At 59.8% G+C, this 20,655-nt stretch overlaps 2 protein-coding genes across 3 annotated transcripts; both read right to left on the reverse strand.

The window, feature by feature from the left end:
- Nucleotides 1-547: 547 nt before the first annotated feature.
- On the reverse strand, nt 548-15,574 carry Pank4 (pantothenate kinase 4 (inactive)). 2 transcript variants are annotated; one of them, XM_005339226.4, is made up of 19 exons: nt 15,417-15,574; nt 11,581-11,663; nt 10,128-10,342; nt 9,643-9,826; nt 9,250-9,342; nt 8,761-8,914; nt 8,394-8,575; nt 7,677-7,758; nt 7,358-7,458; nt 5,500-5,655; nt 4,590-4,702; nt 4,290-4,377; nt 3,510-3,661; nt 2,922-2,977; nt 2,704-2,753; nt 2,167-2,271; nt 1,677-1,777; nt 1,485-1,553; nt 548-971 (listed from the first exon to the last, which is right to left on the reverse strand). In XM_005339226.4, the coding sequence occupies exons 1-19, from the start codon at nt 15,538-15,540 to the stop codon at nt 758-760; spliced, it is 2,322 nt and encodes a 773-aa protein (XP_005339283.2). In that variant the 5' UTR covers nt 15,541-15,574; the 3' UTR covers nt 548-757. The 2 variants fall into 2 exon arrangements, with proteins under 2 accessions (XP_005339283.2, XP_077881182.1); XM_078025056.1 differs by lacking the exons at nt 548-971; nt 1,485-1,553; nt 1,677-1,777; nt 2,167-2,271; nt 2,704-2,753 and having other exon boundaries at nt 2,936-2,977; nt 3,510-4,377.
- A 1,598-nt stretch (nt 15,575-17,172) lies between these two features.
- Nucleotides 17,173-18,968, reverse strand: Hes5 (hes family bHLH transcription factor 5). Its single transcript, XM_078025057.1, has 3 exons — nt 18,528-18,968; nt 18,277-18,442; nt 17,173-18,184 (listed from the first exon to the last, which is right to left on the reverse strand). The coding sequence occupies exons 1-3, from the start codon at nt 18,579-18,581 to the stop codon at nt 17,901-17,903; spliced, it is 504 nt and encodes a 167-aa protein (XP_077881183.1). The 5' UTR covers nt 18,582-18,968; the 3' UTR covers nt 17,173-17,900.
- Nucleotides 18,969-20,655: the final 1,687 nt, after the last annotated feature.

A 20,655-nucleotide genomic window follows, 5' to 3' on the forward strand; every position in this document is an offset into this window, starting at 1 on the left:
GGGTCTGGCAGAGTGGGCAGTCGCTCAGGTCCAGGAGCAGCCCAGCATGGGAGGCCAGAGCCCAGGGGCCTGCGCCCACCCCCACTGAGCTTCCCTGCTGTCCTGGGCACCCTGCCTGCAGTAGGCTGGGAGGGTCTCTGGCCACATCTGGGCGAGCCCTGCTGAGGGAGGAGCCCGGCCTTCAGTGCTCCAGATGCCCTGGGCTCAAGGCCACAAAACCCAGAGGGTGCTCCGCTCTGCCCTGGCTCCCGCCGAGAGCCCTCAAGGGCCATAGAGGCCATGGCCTCCTCCTGGCATGCTCTTGAGGCAGGAGGCTGCTCCGCACCTCACACTGTCCACAGTCCCCAAGGGCAGTGGGGTGGGAGGGACAGTGAGTCTGCCCCCTGTGCCAGACAGGAAGAGTGGGGACCAGTGGTGGAAGTCAGAAGCCATGGGGAGCTCAAGCACTCAGTGCCCAGCACCTCCCCAAATGGAGGAGAGGGGTCAGCTGAGCCCACACCTCTTCCCGCCAGCCCGTGTGCCCAGGCGCTGCACCCCAGCAGGCGCATGCGGACGTATTCATATATTTATATGTGTGTGTGTATATATATATAAAAGATTATTAACAGTTAAATACATTCCACTTGGAGCGTCTCGAGAGACACACGTGGCAGCGGCTGGCACAGCAGCACAGTGCGGACACTTGGTGGGCGCAGGTCCCTGCTGCACTGAGAGCCTCTCCAGAGGGGCCAGGCCAGGCATCTGGCAGAGCCGGACCTCACTCAGCTGGGACCTCGTACTTGAAGATGACGCTGAAGAGCCGGCCACCCAGGCGCTCGGCCAGCCAGGCGTTCTTGACCACAGCCAGCTTGAGGCTCTCACAGCGCAGCGCTGCATGGTAGTTGGTGTGCACAGCACGGCCCATGCCCTCGATGACCACCAGATCCGCACCCCGCTCCCGAGCCAGCACGGCCAGTCCCTGGTCCAGACGGCTTCAGGGAGGAAGGCACAGCAAGATCAGGCCAGGGCCAGCCGAGGCCTGTGCTGACCACACCCAGGAGTCCCAGGCCTGCTTCCCGCAAAGGCAGCGCCTGACGAGAGCACTGGGAACCCTGTCCCTGCTGACTGGGGTCTGCCCGCCCGCTGCCTCCCCGCCAGCCACCCTCCCGAGCTTGACCGTGAAGACCTCGGTCCTTCCCACCCTTCATGCACCCTTCCTGGCTGGCTCCCAGGGGTGCCTCAGCTCCAGGGCCAGCAGGCACAGAAGCACTGCACATGTCCAGCCAACCCACAGGGAATATGGGGCGGACGCTCAGCACCTGCCTGAGGTTGCTGAGGCCCAGAAACCAGCATGCTCCTGGGGTTGCCTCAACCTCGAGCCCACTGACCCCAAAAGGTTCCAGGCAAACATGGCTACCCAGGTCTGCAATTGGGGCAGGGGACAGGCAGTGCTGGCTTCTGCTGCCTTGCAGAGCCTGGCAGGGAGGGAGGGCCACTGGGGTTACCTGAGGTCGAGGCACGGGGAGCTGGAACCCGTCTGCACCAGCAGCAGCCGCTCCTCTTGGAGTGCAGAGCTGTGGGTCACCAGGAGGTCACTGCCCAGTGATGTGGCAGACAGGAATTCCCCTCTGTCTACCTCCCAAGACCCGCCAGACCCGCCCCTTGCCAGCTCAGGGCTGCAGCCGGCACCGACTTACTGGACAACAGGGTCCATGGCTGCAATGCGGTCGGCCACGATGAGGGACTCGCTGTAGGTCACATCGTTCAGGGCGGGGCCCGAGTTGCACGCCAGGATAACCTGTAGGGGCCCAGACTCTTTGGTGCCTTGGCCGGGGCCCAGCATGGAGCCAGCCTGTGATCCTGTGTTCACCCAGGTCTTCCCTGTCCCAGCGCCAGGAGGTCAGCTGCTGAGGAGCAGGGTCCGAGAGTGACCGCACCCACTCCATGGCCTCTGGGAAGGAGCAGACGCCCAGCAGCAGAGCTGTGCTCCCAGTGCGCCCTCGACCCTCCCTGCCTCTGGGTCAGGCTGATGTCATATTTTTCCCCCGTCCAGCACCACAGCTTCCCAGAGGACTGTGGGGCCAATCCACCAGAGGCCCAGGCCCTCCTGGCCTCACTGCACCTACCCCACAAGAGCGAGCGGAGAGGCCCGGGGAAGGGTCCCACCCACACGGCCTCCTCACTCACCTCTGTCCCTCTAAAGAGTAGCTCCCTGACAAAGGGGAAGACTCCCAAAATGATGTCTATTCCACTGTTATCTGCGAAAATTAAGGCACATTTATGAGGGGGCCCCTGCAAGACAAAACCAGGACGTTCAGTTGGGAACAGGCGCCTCAGAGCCTTCGACACCACTGCACTCACGCCCCCTAGGGCGGGGCCCGGGGCTGGTCCCAGCACATGGCAGGTGCTGGGACAGGCAACCCCAGGGCCCCGCTTCTTCCAGCACAGCAGGCCCAGAGGACTTTTGTGTTAAGGCCAGCTGACCTGAAAAGTGGTGGCTGCAGGTCAGGCAGGGAGTGGGGACATTTGACATGAGCTTCTTGGCAGCAGGACTGTGAGCTCTAAGAGGCAGGGCTGCGTGCACTGCTGCGTCCTGGGCTGGCCAGGGCAGCTCCACACCCACCTTCCAGGGCCCCATGCCCCCTCTGACTACCCACCTGGGTCCCACCTGAGGCCCCAGGCTGGCTGTCCCCAAGGGCAGAGGCAGAAGGAAACTCCACATACCTTCAATCTCTGAAGCCACTTGTTGTAGGAGTCCACGAGCCAGGGTCGCTCTGTGTGGAGAGAGGGGAACATGGTATCAGGAGGAAGCCGGGAGACGCTGGCCAAGGCCCCTCCAGGGACAGCTCCCCACCCCTGAGCCCAGACACAGCAACACTGAGGGATGCGCCCAGCCTGACGCTGACTGCAGCACCCAGCACAAGAGCCCCTGGATGTCCTACCTTGTAACTTCCTCTTTGCCTCTTCAAACCCAAACTGGGGATCAGACTCAAGGACACTAAATGGAGAAGAAAGGGAAGAAAAGAAGTTAGGAAAATGGAACCAAGAACTTGGGTCCACGCTGTTGAAGGAGCTCGCCCAGATGAAGCCTCTCCAGCGCCAGCAGGCCAGCTGCCCCTGACCCTCAGCAGCACTTGCCAGAGCCTCGGCCTCCAGCTGGCCCGGGGCCCAGGAAGCGGCTTCTGAAACGACTAAGGTGAGCACCACAGAACATCTCCCCGTGAAGCCGGCCCAGGTGGAGCCCCAGGAGCAGAGGCAAAGACCCTCTGTGCTTCAGAGGAAAACGGCGCCGAGGCCCCGCTACAGTAGTCCCAAGACTTTGCACTCTGACCACTGAATGCATCAACCTCAAATTTCGAACAGAGGCCCCCAGGTCCCATGCAGGTGGGGAGGCACAGCCTAGTCCCAGGCAGCACCTGCCCCTGCTCTGGAAGTAGGGCTGGGGTGAGGCCCCTGGAGCAGCAGGTAAATGGATCTGAGCCACTTCAAGACTGAAAAGGAAGCGGCCAGGCCAGGCTGGGGACACCTACTCAGACACAGCCTTGGCCCCCCAGTCGAAGACGTTCCCTGCCAGCAGGCCCTTCACCAGGGCCAGCTGCCTCTCCTCCCAGCCCAGCGAGTCCAGGGCGTGCACCACGCCCTGGAAGCACTTCAGCGCGATGCCATTTTCTTTCTGCTTCACCTGTGGAGAGATGAGACACCCAGGCTGAGCACGGACATGCTCCGCGGCCAGAGGCTCCACGCCAACTCAGCAGGGCGGCTGAGCAAGGGGGCCCGCTGAGGAAACCAGGGCACTGGCCAGCCAGAGCCGGCTGGCACATGTCAGGGCCGTGCACATGTCCCCGCAAGCCTGAGGCCCAAGAACACTTGGCCTGAAACCCTTGACTCGGTGGTGCAGGGCGAGTGGGGGAGGAGACACACCTCCTGGCCAGGGGGTCCAAGGATTGCTGGCATGCCACAGCATGGCCCCACACGCAAGGAAGCAAAACTGGCACTAGGAAGCCAGTTCTGCAGCCTCGGGAGCTGGGAGAGGAGAGGCCAGCGAGGGGGTGCGGGAGGGGGCAAGGGCAGGGCCCACTCCCACCCCGTCCCGAGGGTAGGCTCCAGGGGCAAGTGCTCCTCAGAAGGGAGGGCTCGCCCAGCCCCATGCACCTGCTCCCTCTCCCTTCGCACCTGACCACAGCCCGTCTGGCTGCTGGGTCAGCCCTGGAGTCACCCAGCTCTGTGGGTGTCCGCAGAGCTTCCTGGCAGGTCTGCTGAGGCCGGCAGGCAGGATGCTGCCTCAGCTCCCAGGCCCTAGTGGGGCTCACCTTGGAGTAGGGGTCTGGGAAGCTGAACTCGTTCAAGCAGTGCTCCCGTGTGTCCAGCAAGCTACGCACTGTCAGAGTCCCGTAAGCACTAGGGACAAAGCAGGTGGAGTACAGCTGACCATGGTAATCTCATAAGGTCTAGGAAGCCCAGCAAGACCCAAGCTCAGGCCACAAGGAGTGGCCCAGGAGACCACATCATGTGGGCCACCTGGGCTGCCAGGCCAGTGGGGACCCATGCACACAACGGTGTGGCCACGTTCTCAGAGGTGTCGTGGTCACCACCAGATGATGGTCACTTACAAGGGCTGGTGTCGAAGTGTCTGCAGCTTGCTCCAGTACTTCTGCCGGAACTTCTCGGCCCTCTCAGCAGCATCTGCAGACTCAGGCTGGCTGGCCACAGCACGCTTCACCACCTACCAGGCATGTGGTTGGAGGTGCTGCCTGACCACCGGCAGGCCCCTCCACACGCAACCCCCTGGGGCCCTTCCGCCCTCCCAGTGCAAGACCCCAGCATCAGCAGCAACAGTGGCAGCCTCCACCTGCGCGTTCCCCTCCCCAGCCCTCAGGGACCGACTGCCAGACCCGTGGCCTAAATCCACAGCCTCGGTTTGGAGCTGCTCAGCGTCTGGGGCTGGTCCCTCATGCAGGGCAAAGCTGTCGTTCTGAGGCTCTGTGGAGGGGTGGGCACTCCCTGTGCAGCCCCAGGGCCCAGGTGGAGGAGTCGAGCACCTGAACTGGGTGCTTGGTCCCCACTGCCAAGAAGAGGCTCCTGGTGGGCCTCCGAAAAGTGGAAAAGGCACAAGCACCCCCTGCCCCGGGTGCCTGTGAGCACAGGGCCAAGGGGCAATAAGACTGGACACCAAGCGAAGCCCAGAGCCATGTGCAGCCCCATGTGACAGAAGCGGGGACATCTGTCAAGCTGCTTGCTCTCTGGAGACATCATGGCCAGTGACAACAAGAGCCACAGGGGCCACCTCGCCACAGGGCACTCATGATCCCCCATGCAAGCAAGGGGTGGGGTTTGCCTGAGGAACAAGTCGCCCTTCCCACGTGCAGCTGAGCAGGTCGGGCAGACAGAGCGCTTCTGGGAAACACTGCCCACCCTCCTCCACCTCCTGGGCACCAGGACCTCGAGGCTGGAGCCAGCTGAGGCCCAGGCCCACACGGGCCACCGCTGCCAGGGGCCTCTGGTCGTATCTTGTGCGCTCACCCCATCCAGGGCCTCCTCAAAGCAGGTGAGCCAGTACTTGCGGGCCAGGGCGTCATCAGTGAGGTCCACCGTGTCAGGCACATAGGAGGAGGGGTCCAGGAGGAGGGGGAGGTTGACCAGGGGCCTCTCCAGCCGGTCCATCTCCAACAGGTCAAACTGGAGCACAGCAGAGAGGATGGGAATGTCAGGGAAGGGCTCAGAAAGACCACACGTGCTGTCCCGAGCTGCGCTTTCTCTGGAGGAGCAGAGAGACCGGCTTCTTCACCATCTCTGGGCCCCCTGGCCCTCCCCAAGCTGCCCAGCCACCTGGACAGACTCCTTAGACTCATCCCCAGGCTTGGCAGTGTGGTAGGTCTACCCCAGAAGACTTCAAGGCTGCTCCCTGCCCACATCTCTTCCCCTGGCCACACTGGGAAGCACAGTGCCCTGGAATGACCACCTGGCCACCAGCTCTCCTGAGGTCATGCTGGGCAGAGGTGAAGCAGCTGCCTATAGCAGACAAGGTGCCCGACACTGCTGCGTGACACAGCAGCTTTGTCCAAAGGACCATCCTGGGTACACGGTGTGGCCTGATGGTGACCTCCATGCCCAACCTTGCGATGGCACACATCACCTGCTGGAGCCAGGCCTGTCTCTGCTGGAGGCAAAGTGGCCCCTAACAGGGCAGAGCAGTAGTCATATTCCAAGCAGGGACGCCTGGGCAGTGGGCTTCACAACAAGTACTTCGGAAACACAGACATGTGCCGTGTGGCAGGGTTCAGCAGGAAAGAGTGAGATGCTTGGAAGACATGAAACGGAGATGCAGGGACCACCCACACCGACCTCCGCACTCAGCATCACCATGCCTCTGTGTCCTGCTGTGAGTGCCCTGCGGTCCAGGGCTCCACCTGCCTTCCTGGAAGAGGGTGCAGGCCCTGATCTCTTCTGGGAATGAAAACCCAAGCACCCGTGTGTGCCAAAGGCTGGGCAGCGCCAGCGCTGACTGAGGCTGCTTGCCGTCTGCTTTGTGCTGCTGCAGAGCCAAGGGGCAGGAACTGGGGCAGCTCGTGTTCAAGCCGCAGTCCTGGCCCGTATCCGGCCACGGGAAGGACTAGCATGGCGCAGGGCGGGGGAGCTCTCTCCTGTGAAGGCACACTATGGCCAGGCACCAGGAAAGACCCGGGTGCACCCCTGGAGGAAGCCATCTCTGCAGCCAGCTGGTGGCTCTCCACCTAAAGCACCTCAGATGCGTGACAGCAGGCTGTTCAGAGGTGTGCGTCTGACTAGCTGCCTTCACTTTCCAACCTGTATTTACCACTCAGCCCAGGGTCCCAAGAGTTGTGAGTTAAAAAAGTGACACACCAATTGGGACACTGTCAGCCTGACTCCCAGGAAGTGCCGGTTCCTGCCCCAACAGCTACTAGCTGGCACAGGCCCCGTGGGGTTCAGCAGGAAAGAATGGCAGTCCCAGGCACGGTCATACCAGGCTTAGCCCCGTGGGCACTTGAGGGATGGGAAAGCAGACTCTGTAACCCACAGGAAAGCACCAGCAGGGAGCAAAGGCCAAAGGAGCTGCCCAGGAGCGGGGCAGTTCCCAAGACCCTGGCCTACCTCGGGCCTGCAGCAGACCTGCTCCCCTGCCTTGGGGAGAGGACTTGCCTCCCTGGCCTTGGCGTGCCCTGCACACAGGGGCTGGATATGGCTCCCTGCTCACACTGGCAGTCTCAGAAATCAGCCCAAGGTCCTCCTTTTCCCTCAGCTCAACCCTGTGTGCTGTTGGCTAAGCTCAGTCTGTCAGGACAGGCCACAGCAACAGGGGTTTCTCTCTGGGACATCAGAGTGGCCAGCACATGCTGCCCAGGCAGGCCCTGGTACTCACGGTGCCGCTCCTCGTTCGCTGTGTAGGGCACAGCTCAGGGGAGGTGCTCATCAGCCCAGAGCTGCCCGCATAGTTTTCTCCCCAGCTGTACTGGTTAGGATCTGCAAAAGCGAGACGCCAGGTGTGCGTTAGCCTTGCCCTTGATTCAGAAGGAAAGAATGGGGAGGAACAAGGTAAATCACGTGCCTACTGGTCTAAAAGCACCCACTCCTGAGGCTTCCCAAGGCCTCTCCCTGTCCTGCCCAGGCCACCCTGACCTGGAGTGCAGGCCACAGGCACAGGCCTGGGGCTGCCCGCGGAGCATGGGGACGTTACTTACTGTCTTGCTCGGCTCCTTTCAGAAACGCACCAATGGCACCCAGGTAGCCTTCGTGCCTCAGGAATAGCGCCTGGACTTCTCCCTGCCATGGCCCAAGCCCCCATGTGGCCAGTCAGTGTCCAGAGTCAGTTCTGCTTTAAGCCACTGCACCTATGGCCCGACCTCTGAAAAGCTGACCAGCCAATGGTCTGCCTATGTGAGCAGCAGAGGTGTCTGAGCCGCCTAAGGAAAACTAACAACCGCTCAGCTGATCTGGCCTGGAAATCAGCCTCACCAGGGGGGACTAGGTGGGAGCCCTCAACAGGTCCTTGCACCAGCCAACCCCAGTGTGCCACCCTGTGGCCACTGGGCAGTCCCCACAAGTGCTGTGAGCCTTTGAGCCAGTGCGAAGCCTGCTGGAGCGAGGGCCATCCCTTGACTGCCTACCACTGGTGAGATGCTCACACTCGACCTGCAAGACACTCCGTGAGACAGGGGCAGGACGCAGCAGAGGCCGGGCTGTGGGCACCAGGCTCCTTGGTGGCTCATCTCCTGAGGACCCAGCTACCAGGGCACCAGTGCAGCCTATCCCTGCTCCTCCACATGGTGCCCCTACTATCTGTGCAGCTTCTGCTCAGCACAATGCCATTTTTGGAGACCCTAGGGATGGGTTAAGACTGATTGGGACAAACCCGGTCCAGGGCAGTGGTCCAGGGAGGGGAAATGAGTCACAGTCACCTTGGAGAAGAAGTTAATACTGTAGGTGATGGTGCGCATGGTCACAGGGTGGCCTCGGATGAAGAAGCCCCCAAAGTACACCCTGTCCAGACAGTGGAGCCTTGCGTATAGACAGGCTAGCTGCCCAATGTCATTGCTGATCATGTGCAGCAAGCTCTTGGCCATGTCTTCTTTGGAAAACTCTAAAAGGGGGACAAAGGCAGGATGCTCCTCAGGTCACTGGGCCCAGGGTGTGACGGGAGCCCCACTGGGTATGGGAGGCACGGTGTGGGGTAAGCAGCAGGGAGTTCTGGAGGGTGAACTCGAGCTGGACAGGACCCAGGTCACAGGTGCCTCCCCCTGACAGGGCCACAGGCCTGCCCAGTACCTCTGTCAGCAGTGGCCGACTTCCCGAAGCTGCTTGCAATGAGGTTGCCACTCAGCCCCAGGGTCTGGTGGGCCCCTCCGTAGATGTCCTGTACCAGCATGTCCACGTTGGCATGTTGGCCCTTGGAGGCCAAGTGCAACAGCTCATCAAACTTCTGCAGAGGCAGAGCAGAGTAGTGAGGTCCCCGTAGCGGGTGGGATGCTTGCTACCCCAGAAACCAAGTCCCTAGAGCAGGCAAGTCAGGTCAAGCACTGAGAGCCCTCCCTCAACACATGGGCCCAGGAGGCTTGGGGGAGAGGCGACCTGGGTGCCGTGACCACTAGCTGAGGGTGCTCTGGCAGCCCCAAGCTTTCAGAATGCAAACGGCTCCGGCACAGGGTCCCAGTCAGAGCGAAGGCCTGGAAGGAGCAGCCTGGCCACAGCCTTCCCGAGATGGGCTGGGAAGCGGGAGTGCCCAGATGCAGCCGTGCCCTCTATCGTCCTGAATACCTTTGTTTTGGTGAGGAGAGCCCCAAGCCCCCAGAAGGTGCCGCCTCCAATGGAGCTCCCACCGACCCACTCGAACCTGTCCTCCGTCTCCACCTGGAGCAGAACCAGGGCGGTGCGTCAGCAAGCAGACCCTCACCAGGCAGGCCCTGAGCACTGTGGTCAGGGCTGGGCCTGCCCCCCTGGAGAGCTGCCACAGGGACCATGCTCTTGGCGGCAGAGTCCAGTGGCACTGATGTTGGCAGCGGGGGCTCCACTATTCCACCTGCAGGGCCTGCGCGCTGGTGGCCTCACTGTGGCACATCAGGTCTGCCCCACACCCAGTGCTGCCTGTCACCACGCATTTCCCAAAAAGCCGCTGCTGCACTGCCCACTGGTCTGTCTGGGGAGTCTCACCTTCACGATGGAGACTCCAGAGCCAATGTTGACCAGGAGGTAGGGGAAAATGTTGGGGTGGTTTGTCTGAAATCGGAACTCAGGGTCGGAATCTTTCTGATACATGAAAGCCTCTTGGGGGATGTTCTTCAGCACAAAGTTGCACCCCTTTATCAAGCAGGTCATCACGTCCTCCTTGTCTACTCTGAAAAGGAAGGAGCCCAGTCGTCTGAGGCAGTGCCAGTCCCAGAGGGACACCTGTGACCCTTGATCAAGGATCCACAGTGCATTTGCCGCACAACGGAGCCGAGCAGCCACCCTGCTCAGGAGGTCCCCCTGGCGCGGTGTGCTCTGGCTTCCCACCCTCCGGGCAGACTTGCTTTTGGCAGCAGGTACTGCCAGGCAGTGCCACACACAATACCAGCTGTGCCCTACGCCAGGCCCCTTCAGCTGGGCCACACCACAGAAGTCACCGTGGTGCATGTCCCTGCCTGGGCCCCACTTACTTCAGCCGCAGCTTCTCCTCGATGAGGTCTTTGAACTTGTATGCCCCACCCCCGGTCGCCTGGATGACCTTCGTCTCTGTGTTGACCAGGTGGTCTTTGATGAAGTCCAGGCAGGCTTCAATGTAGGTATTCTCAAACTTGACGAAATGCAGACGAGCCGTGATCTCTTCCTGGACCGAGATCTCGTAGGGTGGCTCATGGTCCTGCTCTGCATCCTGCAGATAAGTCACAATCTGCATGGGGTGCAGCACACAAGCCCCCTGGTCCCTGAGCATCCCAGCCCCAGCGGTGCTGAGAAGGAGGTAGTGTAAAGTGGGAGATGCTTGATGTCAACAAGGGGCCCAAGACCTTCCAGCCGCCCAGCCACGAAGGATGCTCCCTAAGGGGCAGGGCAAGTAATGCTGCCAAGGTGTGAGGATGGCCTTAGGCCTGAGCCTAAGCAACTCCATTTTTAAAACTCCACTTGAAACCTGCAGTCTCACCAGGCACACCCAGAGCCCTCCATGTGGCCTCAGACAAGTGAAGCCCCCGCAGGCTGTGCTCGCCTGATAAGAGGAAAGGGGAGAAGACCAGGGTGGAGACCACCAGACCAGATGTTTCTGACCCCGGGTAAATGATGTCACTGAGAAATCTGGTGGTAGCTGTTAAGGACTGGAAGGGGGGGGTCAAAAGTCCCAAAATCTAGTATAAATAATAGAGCTGATGAGCAGGGATTCAGCCAGCCGAAACAAGGATGCACTCGAGCTGGGGGCCTGCTGAGGACCATCCCTTGTCATCCTTCCTGATCCTCTGTACGGTCCTCACTACTCTCAAACTCTACCGCCTCGTCTGGACCTTGGTGAGAGCTGCAACTTCTCCCTATGACCCTCTCCTCAACCAGCCGTCCACTCCACGCCAGAAGCCTGCCTTAGTTCCAGACCTGATCACCGCAGTCTGAGTGAGCGTACATCTGCTGGACATAAAGCCTAAGGCTTAAGACTTTTGAACTTAGCACGCAGAGGGAATGTCTGTCATTAGCCTGTCGTGATTAAGTGTGTTTGCAGTGCTCAGAATTAATCTAGAATTGTAAGCTGTGAATTGATTATGTCTACTGCAGTGCCTAGCATTAAAAACTGTCATTTTCTTGATTAAGAATTTATAGAGTGAAATTGTATTGAGTAATTTGAGTGAATACAGCATTGAAAGGGGCAGAAGAGCGTGGACATTCTTTACTTCTCCCCTCAACTGCATACGTCAAATTTTGCCCCCTCGAGATACAAGGTCAGGAAGAGAAACTGAGCAAGGAGTGGGGGGGTGGGGACACAGACACCTGCGACTTGCAGGACAGCTGAGGTGCCTCTGCGAGCAGCAAAGCGTTAATCAACAAGCAGCAACAGTACCAAGCCAGGACCTCAGCAAGCAGCCACCCCGCCCCATGGTGCCACCTGAGCCCAGGCAGCTATGGCAGGCTCACCTTTCCCGAGTGGTCAAAGGACCTCACTTTGGCCACCTTGTGCTGCACGGTTGAATAGTAGGCCAGCTTGGTCAAGGATCCACCTGCAAGGGGCAGAGTCACAGACTAAGCAATATTCAGAGCCAGGCAGAGGGAACCTGGGGTCCGACCTCCCATGAGCTCTCCTGGCACTTCGACACTTCAGTGAACAGCCTCCTCCTGGGACTGGGGTCTTGGCAAGGCACTTGGTGCTACAAGAACTTAAAATCTCTATGTATACAGAACAGGGAAGGGGAAAAGAACTACCAGGATGCTGGGGGACAGTGCCTCCCTGTGGGACTGTCCCCCAGTATCCTGACCCCTTCTGTTTCCTCTTGGATGGGGAGTAGGAAGCCAAGGCCTCACCTTGATGGGCTTCTCAGGACTGGGCATTGGGTGGAGGTGGGACTGTGTTTTGTAGAAACCAGCCTGTCTGCCCTCCCAGTGCCCTACAGTTGATATGAGTTAAAACTAACACCAAACCAGGATCCGCAATCTGGGAGTTTGTAGTAACTTTTGATGAGTCTCTTAAAATTTCATCCCCTTTGCATCATCTGTTTCTCTTTTTAAATTTGTTTGTAGTTGTTGGTGGACTTTTATTTTATTTATTTATAAGTGGTGCTGAGAGTTGAACCCAGTGCCTCACACAGGCTAGGCAAGCACTCTACCACTAAGCCACAGCCCAGCCCCATCTGCCTCTTAAAAACGGTGTATTCAGAGGCGAATCAGGCCAGTGTTCTAGGGAGACTCTCTGAGGCCCAGACCAGAACTGGGGGTTGGGGGAGAGGTCAGGAGGCTCAGCACCTTGGGCCAGTGGAGATCAGGCTCATGCACCTGCACTAAAGCAGGCATGGGCTTGTCTGTGGCAAGGCACAGGACTGGGGCAGGCAACTTGCAGCAGACCGCCTGTGGTGAGCTCAGAGGCCGTGGCTGGGTGTTGTTAAAAGGAGAAATGTGGCTTGCAGAAACTTTGGTGTTTCCAAATCTGTGTGCTGACTTGAGTGTCCTCCTGTGATCCCTTAGTATTTTCTCAAAACAGCCCCTTGTCAGTGACTTTAGTTTTCTTTCTCTCCTGGTGAGGGCTTTTGCCTCATTGCTGTCAAGGTGCCATAAGAAATGCAGTAAAGGTCACTTTGTAGCTGGTCTCCTCTTTTCATTTCTGCTCTGGTTGCTCACGGGGCCTTCAGATCTGTGAGTAACCTATAACCTGGAGAGTTCTTCTCTGCCTGTAAGGGCAGCTGAGCTCATCCTTTTTTTTAAAAAATTTATTGTTTAGGTTTTGGTGGACACAACACCTTTACGTTATTTTTATATGGTGCTGAGGATAGCCCTGTGCGTGCCAGGCGAGTGCGCTACCCTTGAGCCACATCCCCAGCCTGGGCTCATCCTTAACAGTGCCTTCTCTGGGACCCTTCTGGCTTCCCCTGAAGTGTGTCTTGGTGGACAGAGGCCTCTCCTGTTTCTCAGTTTCCTGGTGTTGAGCTCAGCGTCTAGTTGCATGTAGCATTTAGGAGAATTCGGAGACTTAGAGACTGGCCTGTGGCGTCTGACTTCCTTCAGTGACTTCAGGGGCTTGGGCTGGCTCCACCAGAGCTAGGAGATGCTTTCTGGCCCTGATCCCTACCTGTTGGTGAATCCTACCTCCTGTCTGCATGCACCTGAGAAAATGTTCCGGTAGTGCCAGGCCTGCTTGTTAGGAAGAATGGTCAAGTGTGAGCTTCTTTAAGCAAAAGACTTCTGGATGTGTCAGCCTACATCTTTGGGTCACTATCAAAATCAGAGTTTAAAATTAAAATTTCCTAGTGCCTAGTGCACTTGATAGCCAAGTGCACCCAGAGGCAGACATCTCCCTTTCTGCTTTAGGGTTTCATGCTGGGAGGAAACTCTTGTACTCAGATTGGCTAAGGACCCGAGAGGAACAGAAGTACTAAAAAAAAAAAAAAAGATGTTCCAGGGGCTGGGGTTGTGGCTCAGTGGTACAGAGTGGTAGAGTGCTTGCCCGTCATGTGTGGGGCACTCCATCCATTCTCAGGGTCCCTTGGAATCAGAACCCAGGTGAGGTTTCCGGCACACTGTGAGTACCAGCATGCAGCTGGTCTGGCTGGACACAGACGTTTGCTCACTGGGGCTCTCGAGTCCAGCCCGAGGCTGGCAGCAAAGCCTGACAACTGGGAAGGAGCGTCCCAAAGGTGCAATCACCCATGACCTCTTCAGCACCAGAGCCACAGCTTCTGATCCATTCAGGCCCAGGAACTATTCTCCTGCCAGGGCTTTCCACTTTGGGCAGCAAGGAAGGGCAGGAAAGCAAGGTGCACACCACTTCCTTGGGGCCCCTTCCTGCCCAACATGCCCCCTAGGAAAGCCTCCCCACAGCCTTCAGAAACTTAGTGAAGTCAAAACTTCAAGGACATTTTCATAAACAAAGTGTCCCTGTTGCATCCAAAGAGGAGAATCAACCCAGCTGACGTTGGTGTCCCCATCCAAGAAAGGGAAAGGGCTGGCCAAGAACACAGAGCAGCTGAGTTTCCTGGATCCACACACTTGGGTGAGGGAAGAAGAAATGGGAGAAGCCTGTTGTCGCACAACACTGCTGACAAGCACTCTGGCTTCAGGAGTGTCTGGGCAGAGGACCTCCACCATCAGCTGGGACCCCCTCTGTCCTCACAAACAATAAGCTGTCCTTTTAAGACCAGACTCAGGACCTGTACCCTGGGGGGAGCTCTCAAAGAGCAGAATGAAGCCCAACCCTACAAACATCCCCTAGGAATCCTTCTGCCAAGAAACCCAGGGCCTGGCCTTGGGCAGCAGGACCTTCCACAGGCCTTCCTGAAGTGAGCCCCGTTGTTCCAGCTGTCCCCCAGTGACACCTGCAGTTGATCTCGATAGCTTTTCAGATGCATTTAGTGGATTTGTTCCCACTGACAGCACCCTCACCAGTGTAAGTCCACAGAGCCTTTCAGGGCATATGCCCAAGTGGGGACAAGCTCTTGGAAGACTCAGCCTCTGGAGGGCTCGTCACTTCCAGGCCCAATCAGGAGTCCCTTAAAATGCTTCTCCCGAACTCTGATGTCTGCCTGTCAAGCCCTCCGGAATCACCACCCCTCGTGAGCACACCACAAGGTGAGCAGTCAGGACAGGTCATTGCGTTGTACTTCCCTGGGGGACTCCTCCTCCCAGGATAGGGCACCTCGAGAGACTGATGCGCCAAGCTCATGATTCAAAGTGACCAGAGAACAGAAAAGCAATGAATGCTCTCAATGCCCCAGATTGGGAGTCCGTCTCTGACCGCCCAACTTTTGCAAAGAGATGAGAATTGGGCGGCACACGTGTTCTTTCCAGGATTGACCGAGTGGCCTCCGGGGACGGCCACAGGACGGCACAAACTGTCCTGCGCGGTCCCTGGGGACATCCACAGGGCGAGAGGCCTGCAGCAAATCTTCCAAGGCCTCAAGAAGCCCCCGACGGCAACGAGGGTCGTCTGGGCGCCACTTCTGGCGGCCCCTCGCCCACCGGGTGACTCCGCGCACAGCAGGCCCCGGAGGCCAGGCGGAAGGCGCAGCCGGGAGCGCGCCGCCGCCGGCTCCCCCCGCCCCCCTGCCGCCGCCCCGCCCCGCCCCCGCCGCCGCAACCCGCCCCCCGCGACCCCCGCGCGGCGCCTGCCGGGAGCGCAGTGCGGCCGGTGAGCAGCGCGCAGGCGCCACGCGACGCGGCCCGAGAGGCAGCGCGGCCCGCGCCCCCGCCCTTCGTCCTTCGCCGCCCCCGCGCCCGCCCGCCCGCCCGCCACGGTGGCCCTCGCCCCGGCGCTGGCCCGCCGCTACCGATATCGATGGCGAAGCGCTTGGCGTTCTCCAGGTTGCGGAAGATCTCGTCGGGGGGCAGCGTAATGCTCTTGTCCAGGCTGTCCCCGCTGCTCCCGCCGCCGCTCGCTCCGCACTCCGCCATTTTGAAAGTGCCCGGCCAGCCTCATCAGCCATGGAGATATATGCGCATATATTTGACTGCTAAACGCCCCCGCGCATAGATTATGCTAATGAAGTCCAGGCCACGCCCCGCCTGCCTGGGCCGGAGGGCCAGCAGGGGCCAGTCCTGCCTGGGCCAGGGTCTGAGAGGCCGGTGCGGTCTGCAGAGGGGTGGGCCATTGTCCTCCAGAGGTGGAGCATCTACAGAACACCTGGAATGTTCTTTTTCTTTCCTCAAGATGGCCAGATGTTAACTCCAGTGTTGTAAGCCCGCTGAGACCACTTCCAAGAGGCCACCTGGATCTGGTGCTTGCCTGTGTGAGCTTGGCCCTGCAGGTGTTCACGGTGAACGGGTCCACAGGTCCGTGAACGTCTCCTTGCTAGGGTGCCCCACCCCTGCATCCAGTTCCCCAGAATGTGGGATCTTAAGTGCTAAAGTCCCACATGAACTGGGAGATTGACCCTGACATCAAGGAGCCCTCTGCCAGAGTGGCTCATGCATTCCCACCTGGGGATGGCATACTCTTAGATGGCAATCTTCAGGGAACAGGGAGGCTACCCAGAGGAGGGCACCTTCTGGCAAGGTGGGTTCTGGAAGGAACAAGCTGAGGAAACAGCCCAAATGGAACAGGGGTACCTGTGGAGGCAGGGCTTCAGGGTGAGTCACTGGGGGCACCTCAGAGAAGGGTGTTACTCAGAGGCCCTAGTGTTTGGAGGCAGACAGAGCAGGCCTGAGGTGGCTTCACTTGCCTCTGGTCACGGTGGGACCCAGGCATGCATTCTGGAGGACTCCACAGGGTGGTGGCCTTTTCTCCTACCTTCATGTACAGCTGCACATTCATTAAACACCCAGAAGGAATAGGGACCTCCCATCCTCTGCTCACCACAGCCACAGATTGGGCAGGGACCCTGAGAGGCACTGAACTAGCCTGGGAGGTGCCCCATTAGATATTCCCTCCAGAGTGGGTAGGAGTGGAAGGTGGAGAGGGGTAGAAGTGGTCAGTGGGAAGGGCAAGGGCAGGGCCCACATCTGACTTGTCATTCAGAAAATATGTGGAGGTGTTGCTCCTTCCTAGACTGGTGGCTTTTGGTTCTAGGTTCTTGCAGACTCACAACAACATGTGGTGGCCTGCCTAAAAATAGGTGCCCTTCTGAGGCAGAGGATTGCCCCTGGTAGGTTCCTGGCTAGCACTGCATGGTTCTGCAGTCAGCTGGTTCACAGGGAATCACCTGTGGACTAGCCAAGCCCCTTTTGCTGCAGCAAGAGGTCTACTGTGGTCCTAGTTTTCTGTCTGTGGACAGAGCCCTCTTTGCCCCTAAACCCCACCCTGCAGGGAGCCAGCGAAAGACTGGGGCAGAAACATTGAGTCAACAGTTCTGCAGGTCCCAGTCTCTCTGGCCTGCCCCTCCCCTGCCTCTCTACCTCTCCTCCCTTCCCTGCACCCCTCCTCCCTCTCTCCCTCCTTCGCTCAGCCAGGACCCAGCCCTTTTTCCTGTGTTCAGAAGCCCACTGGCAAGTGCTCCTCCCCGCTGTGGTTGCATATGACAGTAGTGCCACTCCCATTCACCGCTGAAGACCTGCCCCCGTGGATGGCAAAGACATATGCGAGGCACAGACAGTGAAGAATGATAGATTTTATTAGAAGCTTTCAGAGCAGTCCATGGGCTCTCACATGAGGAAGAGTTTAAATTCTAAGTACAAAATCATCCCGCGGTGCACCCACCCACACAAAGGAATCCTTTAAGGATCATAGTGGAGACCCCTCTCCCCAAACAGCCCACTATGAGCCTCCACCAGACATCCAAGCCATGTGGACTTTAGAACCACCACATCGTGGTCCAGGCGCCCAAGCAGGCTGAGTACTTCCTATGAGGATACACCTGGAGTTCCGCCTTCACAAAAGGCAAGCGTGCCCACGGCACGGCCTGCCTGCAGGGGCCCTGCCCAGCAGCAACAGGCCCTGAAGAAAGTCCTCTACAGGATGGGGCTTCGGCAGGCCCAGCCCCTGACCCTACAAATATCATAGAACCCCGCAAATGGGAACTTCCCAGAAGTCACTTGCTGAAATGCAAACACAGAACAACCCCTTGGGGTCAGACACTTGGCAGAAAATGGGCCCTGATTGTCCTAAAATGACAAGGACATGGCACACATTCTCTTGAGAATGACCCTCCTGCTGGCCTGCCAGCCTGGGGAGGGAGCCTTCCGGAGAAGGGTGCGTGCCTTCCGGAGAAGGGTGCGTTCCATCCGGGGGCCGGACTGCGGCTGGGAAGGTCTTCCCTACACTCTAGAGGAACGGCTCGCCCTCTGGTCCTAGACCGGGCGGCCCCGCAGTCGCCCGGTCACCAGGGCCGCCAGAGGCCGCAGGCGGGTTGGCGCGCGGCGGCGGCGGTGGCCGCTGCCTTGACCGAGGAGCGCACGGGCGGGGCAACGGCGCTGGACGCCTGGGGCTCTTTAGCAGGCGCCGTGGACCCGGCCGAGGGCCGCTGGAAGTGGTAGAGCAGTTTCATCTGCGTGTCGCTGGCGGCGTGCAGCGTCAGGAACTGCACGGCCTCTTGCAGGCACCAGGAGTAGCCCTCGCTGTAGTCCTGGTGTAGGCTCTTGGGGCCCGCGGCCGCGGCGAAGGCTGCGGGGATTCAATGGGGAGACAAGGCGGCTTGAGCCGGGCACGGGGGCACAGGGGCGCGGCGGGGCGCAGGGCGCGGGCGCGCGGCTCACCTTTGCTGTGCTTCAGGTAGCTGACGGCCATCTCCAGGATGTCTGCCTTCTCCAGCTTGGAGTTGGGCTGGTGCCGCGCGAACTCCTGTTCCAGCAGCAGTTTCAGCTGCTCGATGCTGCTATTGATGCGGTCGCGGCGCATCTTCTCCACCACCGGCTTCCGCAGCTGCGGAAGGAGGGGGCGTCAGGCGGGCAGGGCTAGCCGGGACCGCGGGGGACAGGACCGCGCGCCGGGGCGGGCTGGCACTTACTCGGTTCTTCTCCTTGGGGCTGAGCAGCTCCACGGCCACAGTGCTGGGGGCCATGCCTGGCACGGAGCAGGCGAGCGGGCGAGCGGGCGAGCGGTGCGGAGCGGGCAGAGCCAGGCGTCCCGGGCTGGCGCGGACACGGACCCGCGCGCCGGCCCTATATAGGCGCGGGCGGCGGCCTGGCGCCTGGGGCCCGGGCGCCGCGGCCGTTCCCACACTCGGCGGCCAATGGCGGCGCGGGCCGCACAAAGGCGCCGGCCCATTAGCGCACGCTAAATTGCCTGTGAATTGGCGCGGGCACAATGGGCGCTCCCCGAGGAGCAGGTGGGCCGCGCGGCACAATGTCCGGGCTGTGGGAACGCGCTCGCCCTCATTAGCATCCCGGGGCCTGATGCTGGGAGCCCCGCGCCTCAATATGCTGCCTTTTCCCAGGCCGCGGGGAGGAGGAGGGGGCAGGAAGGAGCGGCCTCCTCCCTCCCGTGTCCTCCCCTTCCCTGGCCACTTTCTACTGCTGGCTGGCAAAGGCCACAGGCGCAGATAGGGGAAAGCTTTAGAATTAACAAGAGCAATGGCTTTCAGGGATGGGCACCCTCCCTGATGGGGACCTGCTGCCTATGCAGAAGGGAGACAGAGGGGACCACACTCTCCTGGACAGGTGCTTCTGCCACCCTGTCCACAGGCCTAGGGTAAGAGCCAGGCCCATGCTCTTAGGCTCAATCCTTCTGGCCTCTGTTGCCAGCCCCCAGTCTGTCACCTGGGCTTAGAACTTTCCCAGAGCTGGAGTTGGTGGTTACATCTCCCCTGCCGACTTTGGGCAGCTTCAGGTGGGCCAGGGTTTGTGCATACAGCCTGGCACAGGCGGCCCCCAGAAAGTGGTATTTGGGCTGCTGTGGAGCCAGCAGGTGCTCCTCAGGGTCCTCTCCCACCCTGGAGGAGTGGTAGGAGTCAGTTGCAGAACCCTGGAGCTCAGGAGGGCGCATGGCCCCCACCATCTCCAGGAAGTCGCCGTTCTGCATGGTTTGTGGGAAGTCCTGTCTGCATTGGCTCTCTGCACAGCGGGGGCACGAGGATGGGCTTTCCTCAGGCGTTTTGCCAGTGGGCAGGTTGGGGGTGCCAGGTGGCAGACAAGAAGATCAGCCGAGCTCCCTGGATCCCCTTAGGATACGCTGGTAACCCTGGTACCTGGCCAGTTGCAGTGGCAGCTTTGGGACAACTAATCACAGCCTGGACCCTGCTAGAGGAAGGACACCTGGGAGCACCACCCCTTCCTGCATCAGTTACTGTCCCCTGATTCTTGGTAGCCAGGAGGAGTCCCATTGTCCTGCAGGAACTGAGGGAGGGGTTGGAGCCTGGGCCTTCTCCTAGAGGCAGATTGGGACCCAAAGCAGTCCGAGCAGGAGGCAGAGCCCAGCCCTGGGGGCCAGGGGTCTGTGTCAGGACACTCCGGCAGAGTTTAATCCAGGAGCTGGGTTCCCTGGATGGATGGCAGCCACATCCGAGTGTGGCTGGGAACTGCAGGCCTTAACGAGGGTCTAGTCACAACCCTCCTCTGCCCTGTCTTGGCAGTGACCTGCACTACATGGCCTGCCCGGTGGGCTCCAGTAGTCCCTCAGCCTGAGGACCATGTGGTTGCTACACACGGTCCAGTCCAGGGTAGCAGAGGAAGGGTTGGCTTCCGGCCGGTGCTGGTGGCCTTCCCACGGGCCAGCTAGTCACCCATCAAGACTCACCTTCCCCCAGACTTCCCATTACACACCTCCCCCCCAAGCAGGTAGGGCCCTCCCATGACACTCTGGCCCTTGTTTGAAGTGAAAAAGCAAAGGGCACCTGGCGAGCCGAGGACGGGGTATCATGGCCACATGACCGTGCTTTGGCTTCTGCAGTCCAAGCCCTGTTAGCGACTGGCATTGGGGGGTGGCCAGGTGGGTCCCACAGGCTTCAAGGGGAACCCAGTGAGGCTCAGTGGGGCCATTTTGGCAACTAAAATGGAATTCAGGTTAGGTGGCAGCCACATTTGGCATGTCCTGGGGCTCCCTAGGGTGGGCTGGGAAGAGGGAGGGCAGGAGGACTTAGTCCCCTGTGCACCTGTCACCTATGTCCTGCTAGCGCAGGGCCCAGCACCGAGGAGGTG

This window comes from Ictidomys tridecemlineatus, chromosome 11, assembly GCF_052094955.1.
Source record: "Ictidomys tridecemlineatus isolate mIctTri1 chromosome 11, mIctTri1.hap1, whole genome shotgun sequence".
NCBI classification, from domain to species: domain Eukaryota; kingdom Metazoa; phylum Chordata; class Mammalia; order Rodentia; family Sciuridae; genus Ictidomys; species Ictidomys tridecemlineatus.

What these genes read in the sequence shown, in the direction of transcription:
- Pank4 (XM_078025056.1), bottom strand. Translation starts at nt 15,540, where the DNA reads ATGGCGGAGTGCGGAGCGAGCGGCGGCGGGAGCAGCGGGGACAGCCTG. An exon ending in GAAAGGAGCCGAGCAAGACA is followed by an intron (nt 7,459 to 7,676) that starts GTAAGTAACGTC and finishes TCGCTTTTGCAG; the next exon opens with ATCCTAACCAGTACAGCTGG. An exon ending in ACACTTCGACACCAGCCCTT is followed by an intron (nt 4,378 to 4,589) that starts GTAAGTGACCAT and finishes CTTTGTCCCTAG; the next exon opens with TGCTTACGGGACTCTGACAG.
- Hes5 (XM_078025057.1), bottom strand. Translation starts at nt 18,581, where the DNA reads ATGGCCCCCAGCACTGTGGCCGTGGAGCTGCTCAGCCCCAAGGAGAAG. An exon ending in GCCCCAAGGAGAAGAACCGA is followed by an intron (nt 18,443 to 18,527) that starts GTAAGTGCCAGC and finishes CTCCTTCCGCAG; the next exon opens with CTGCGGAAGCCGGTGGTGGA. An exon ending in CTACCTGAAGCACAGCAAAG is followed by an intron (nt 18,185 to 18,276) that starts GTGAGCCGCGCG and finishes GAATCCCCGCAG; the next exon opens with CCTTCGCCGCGGCCGCGGGC.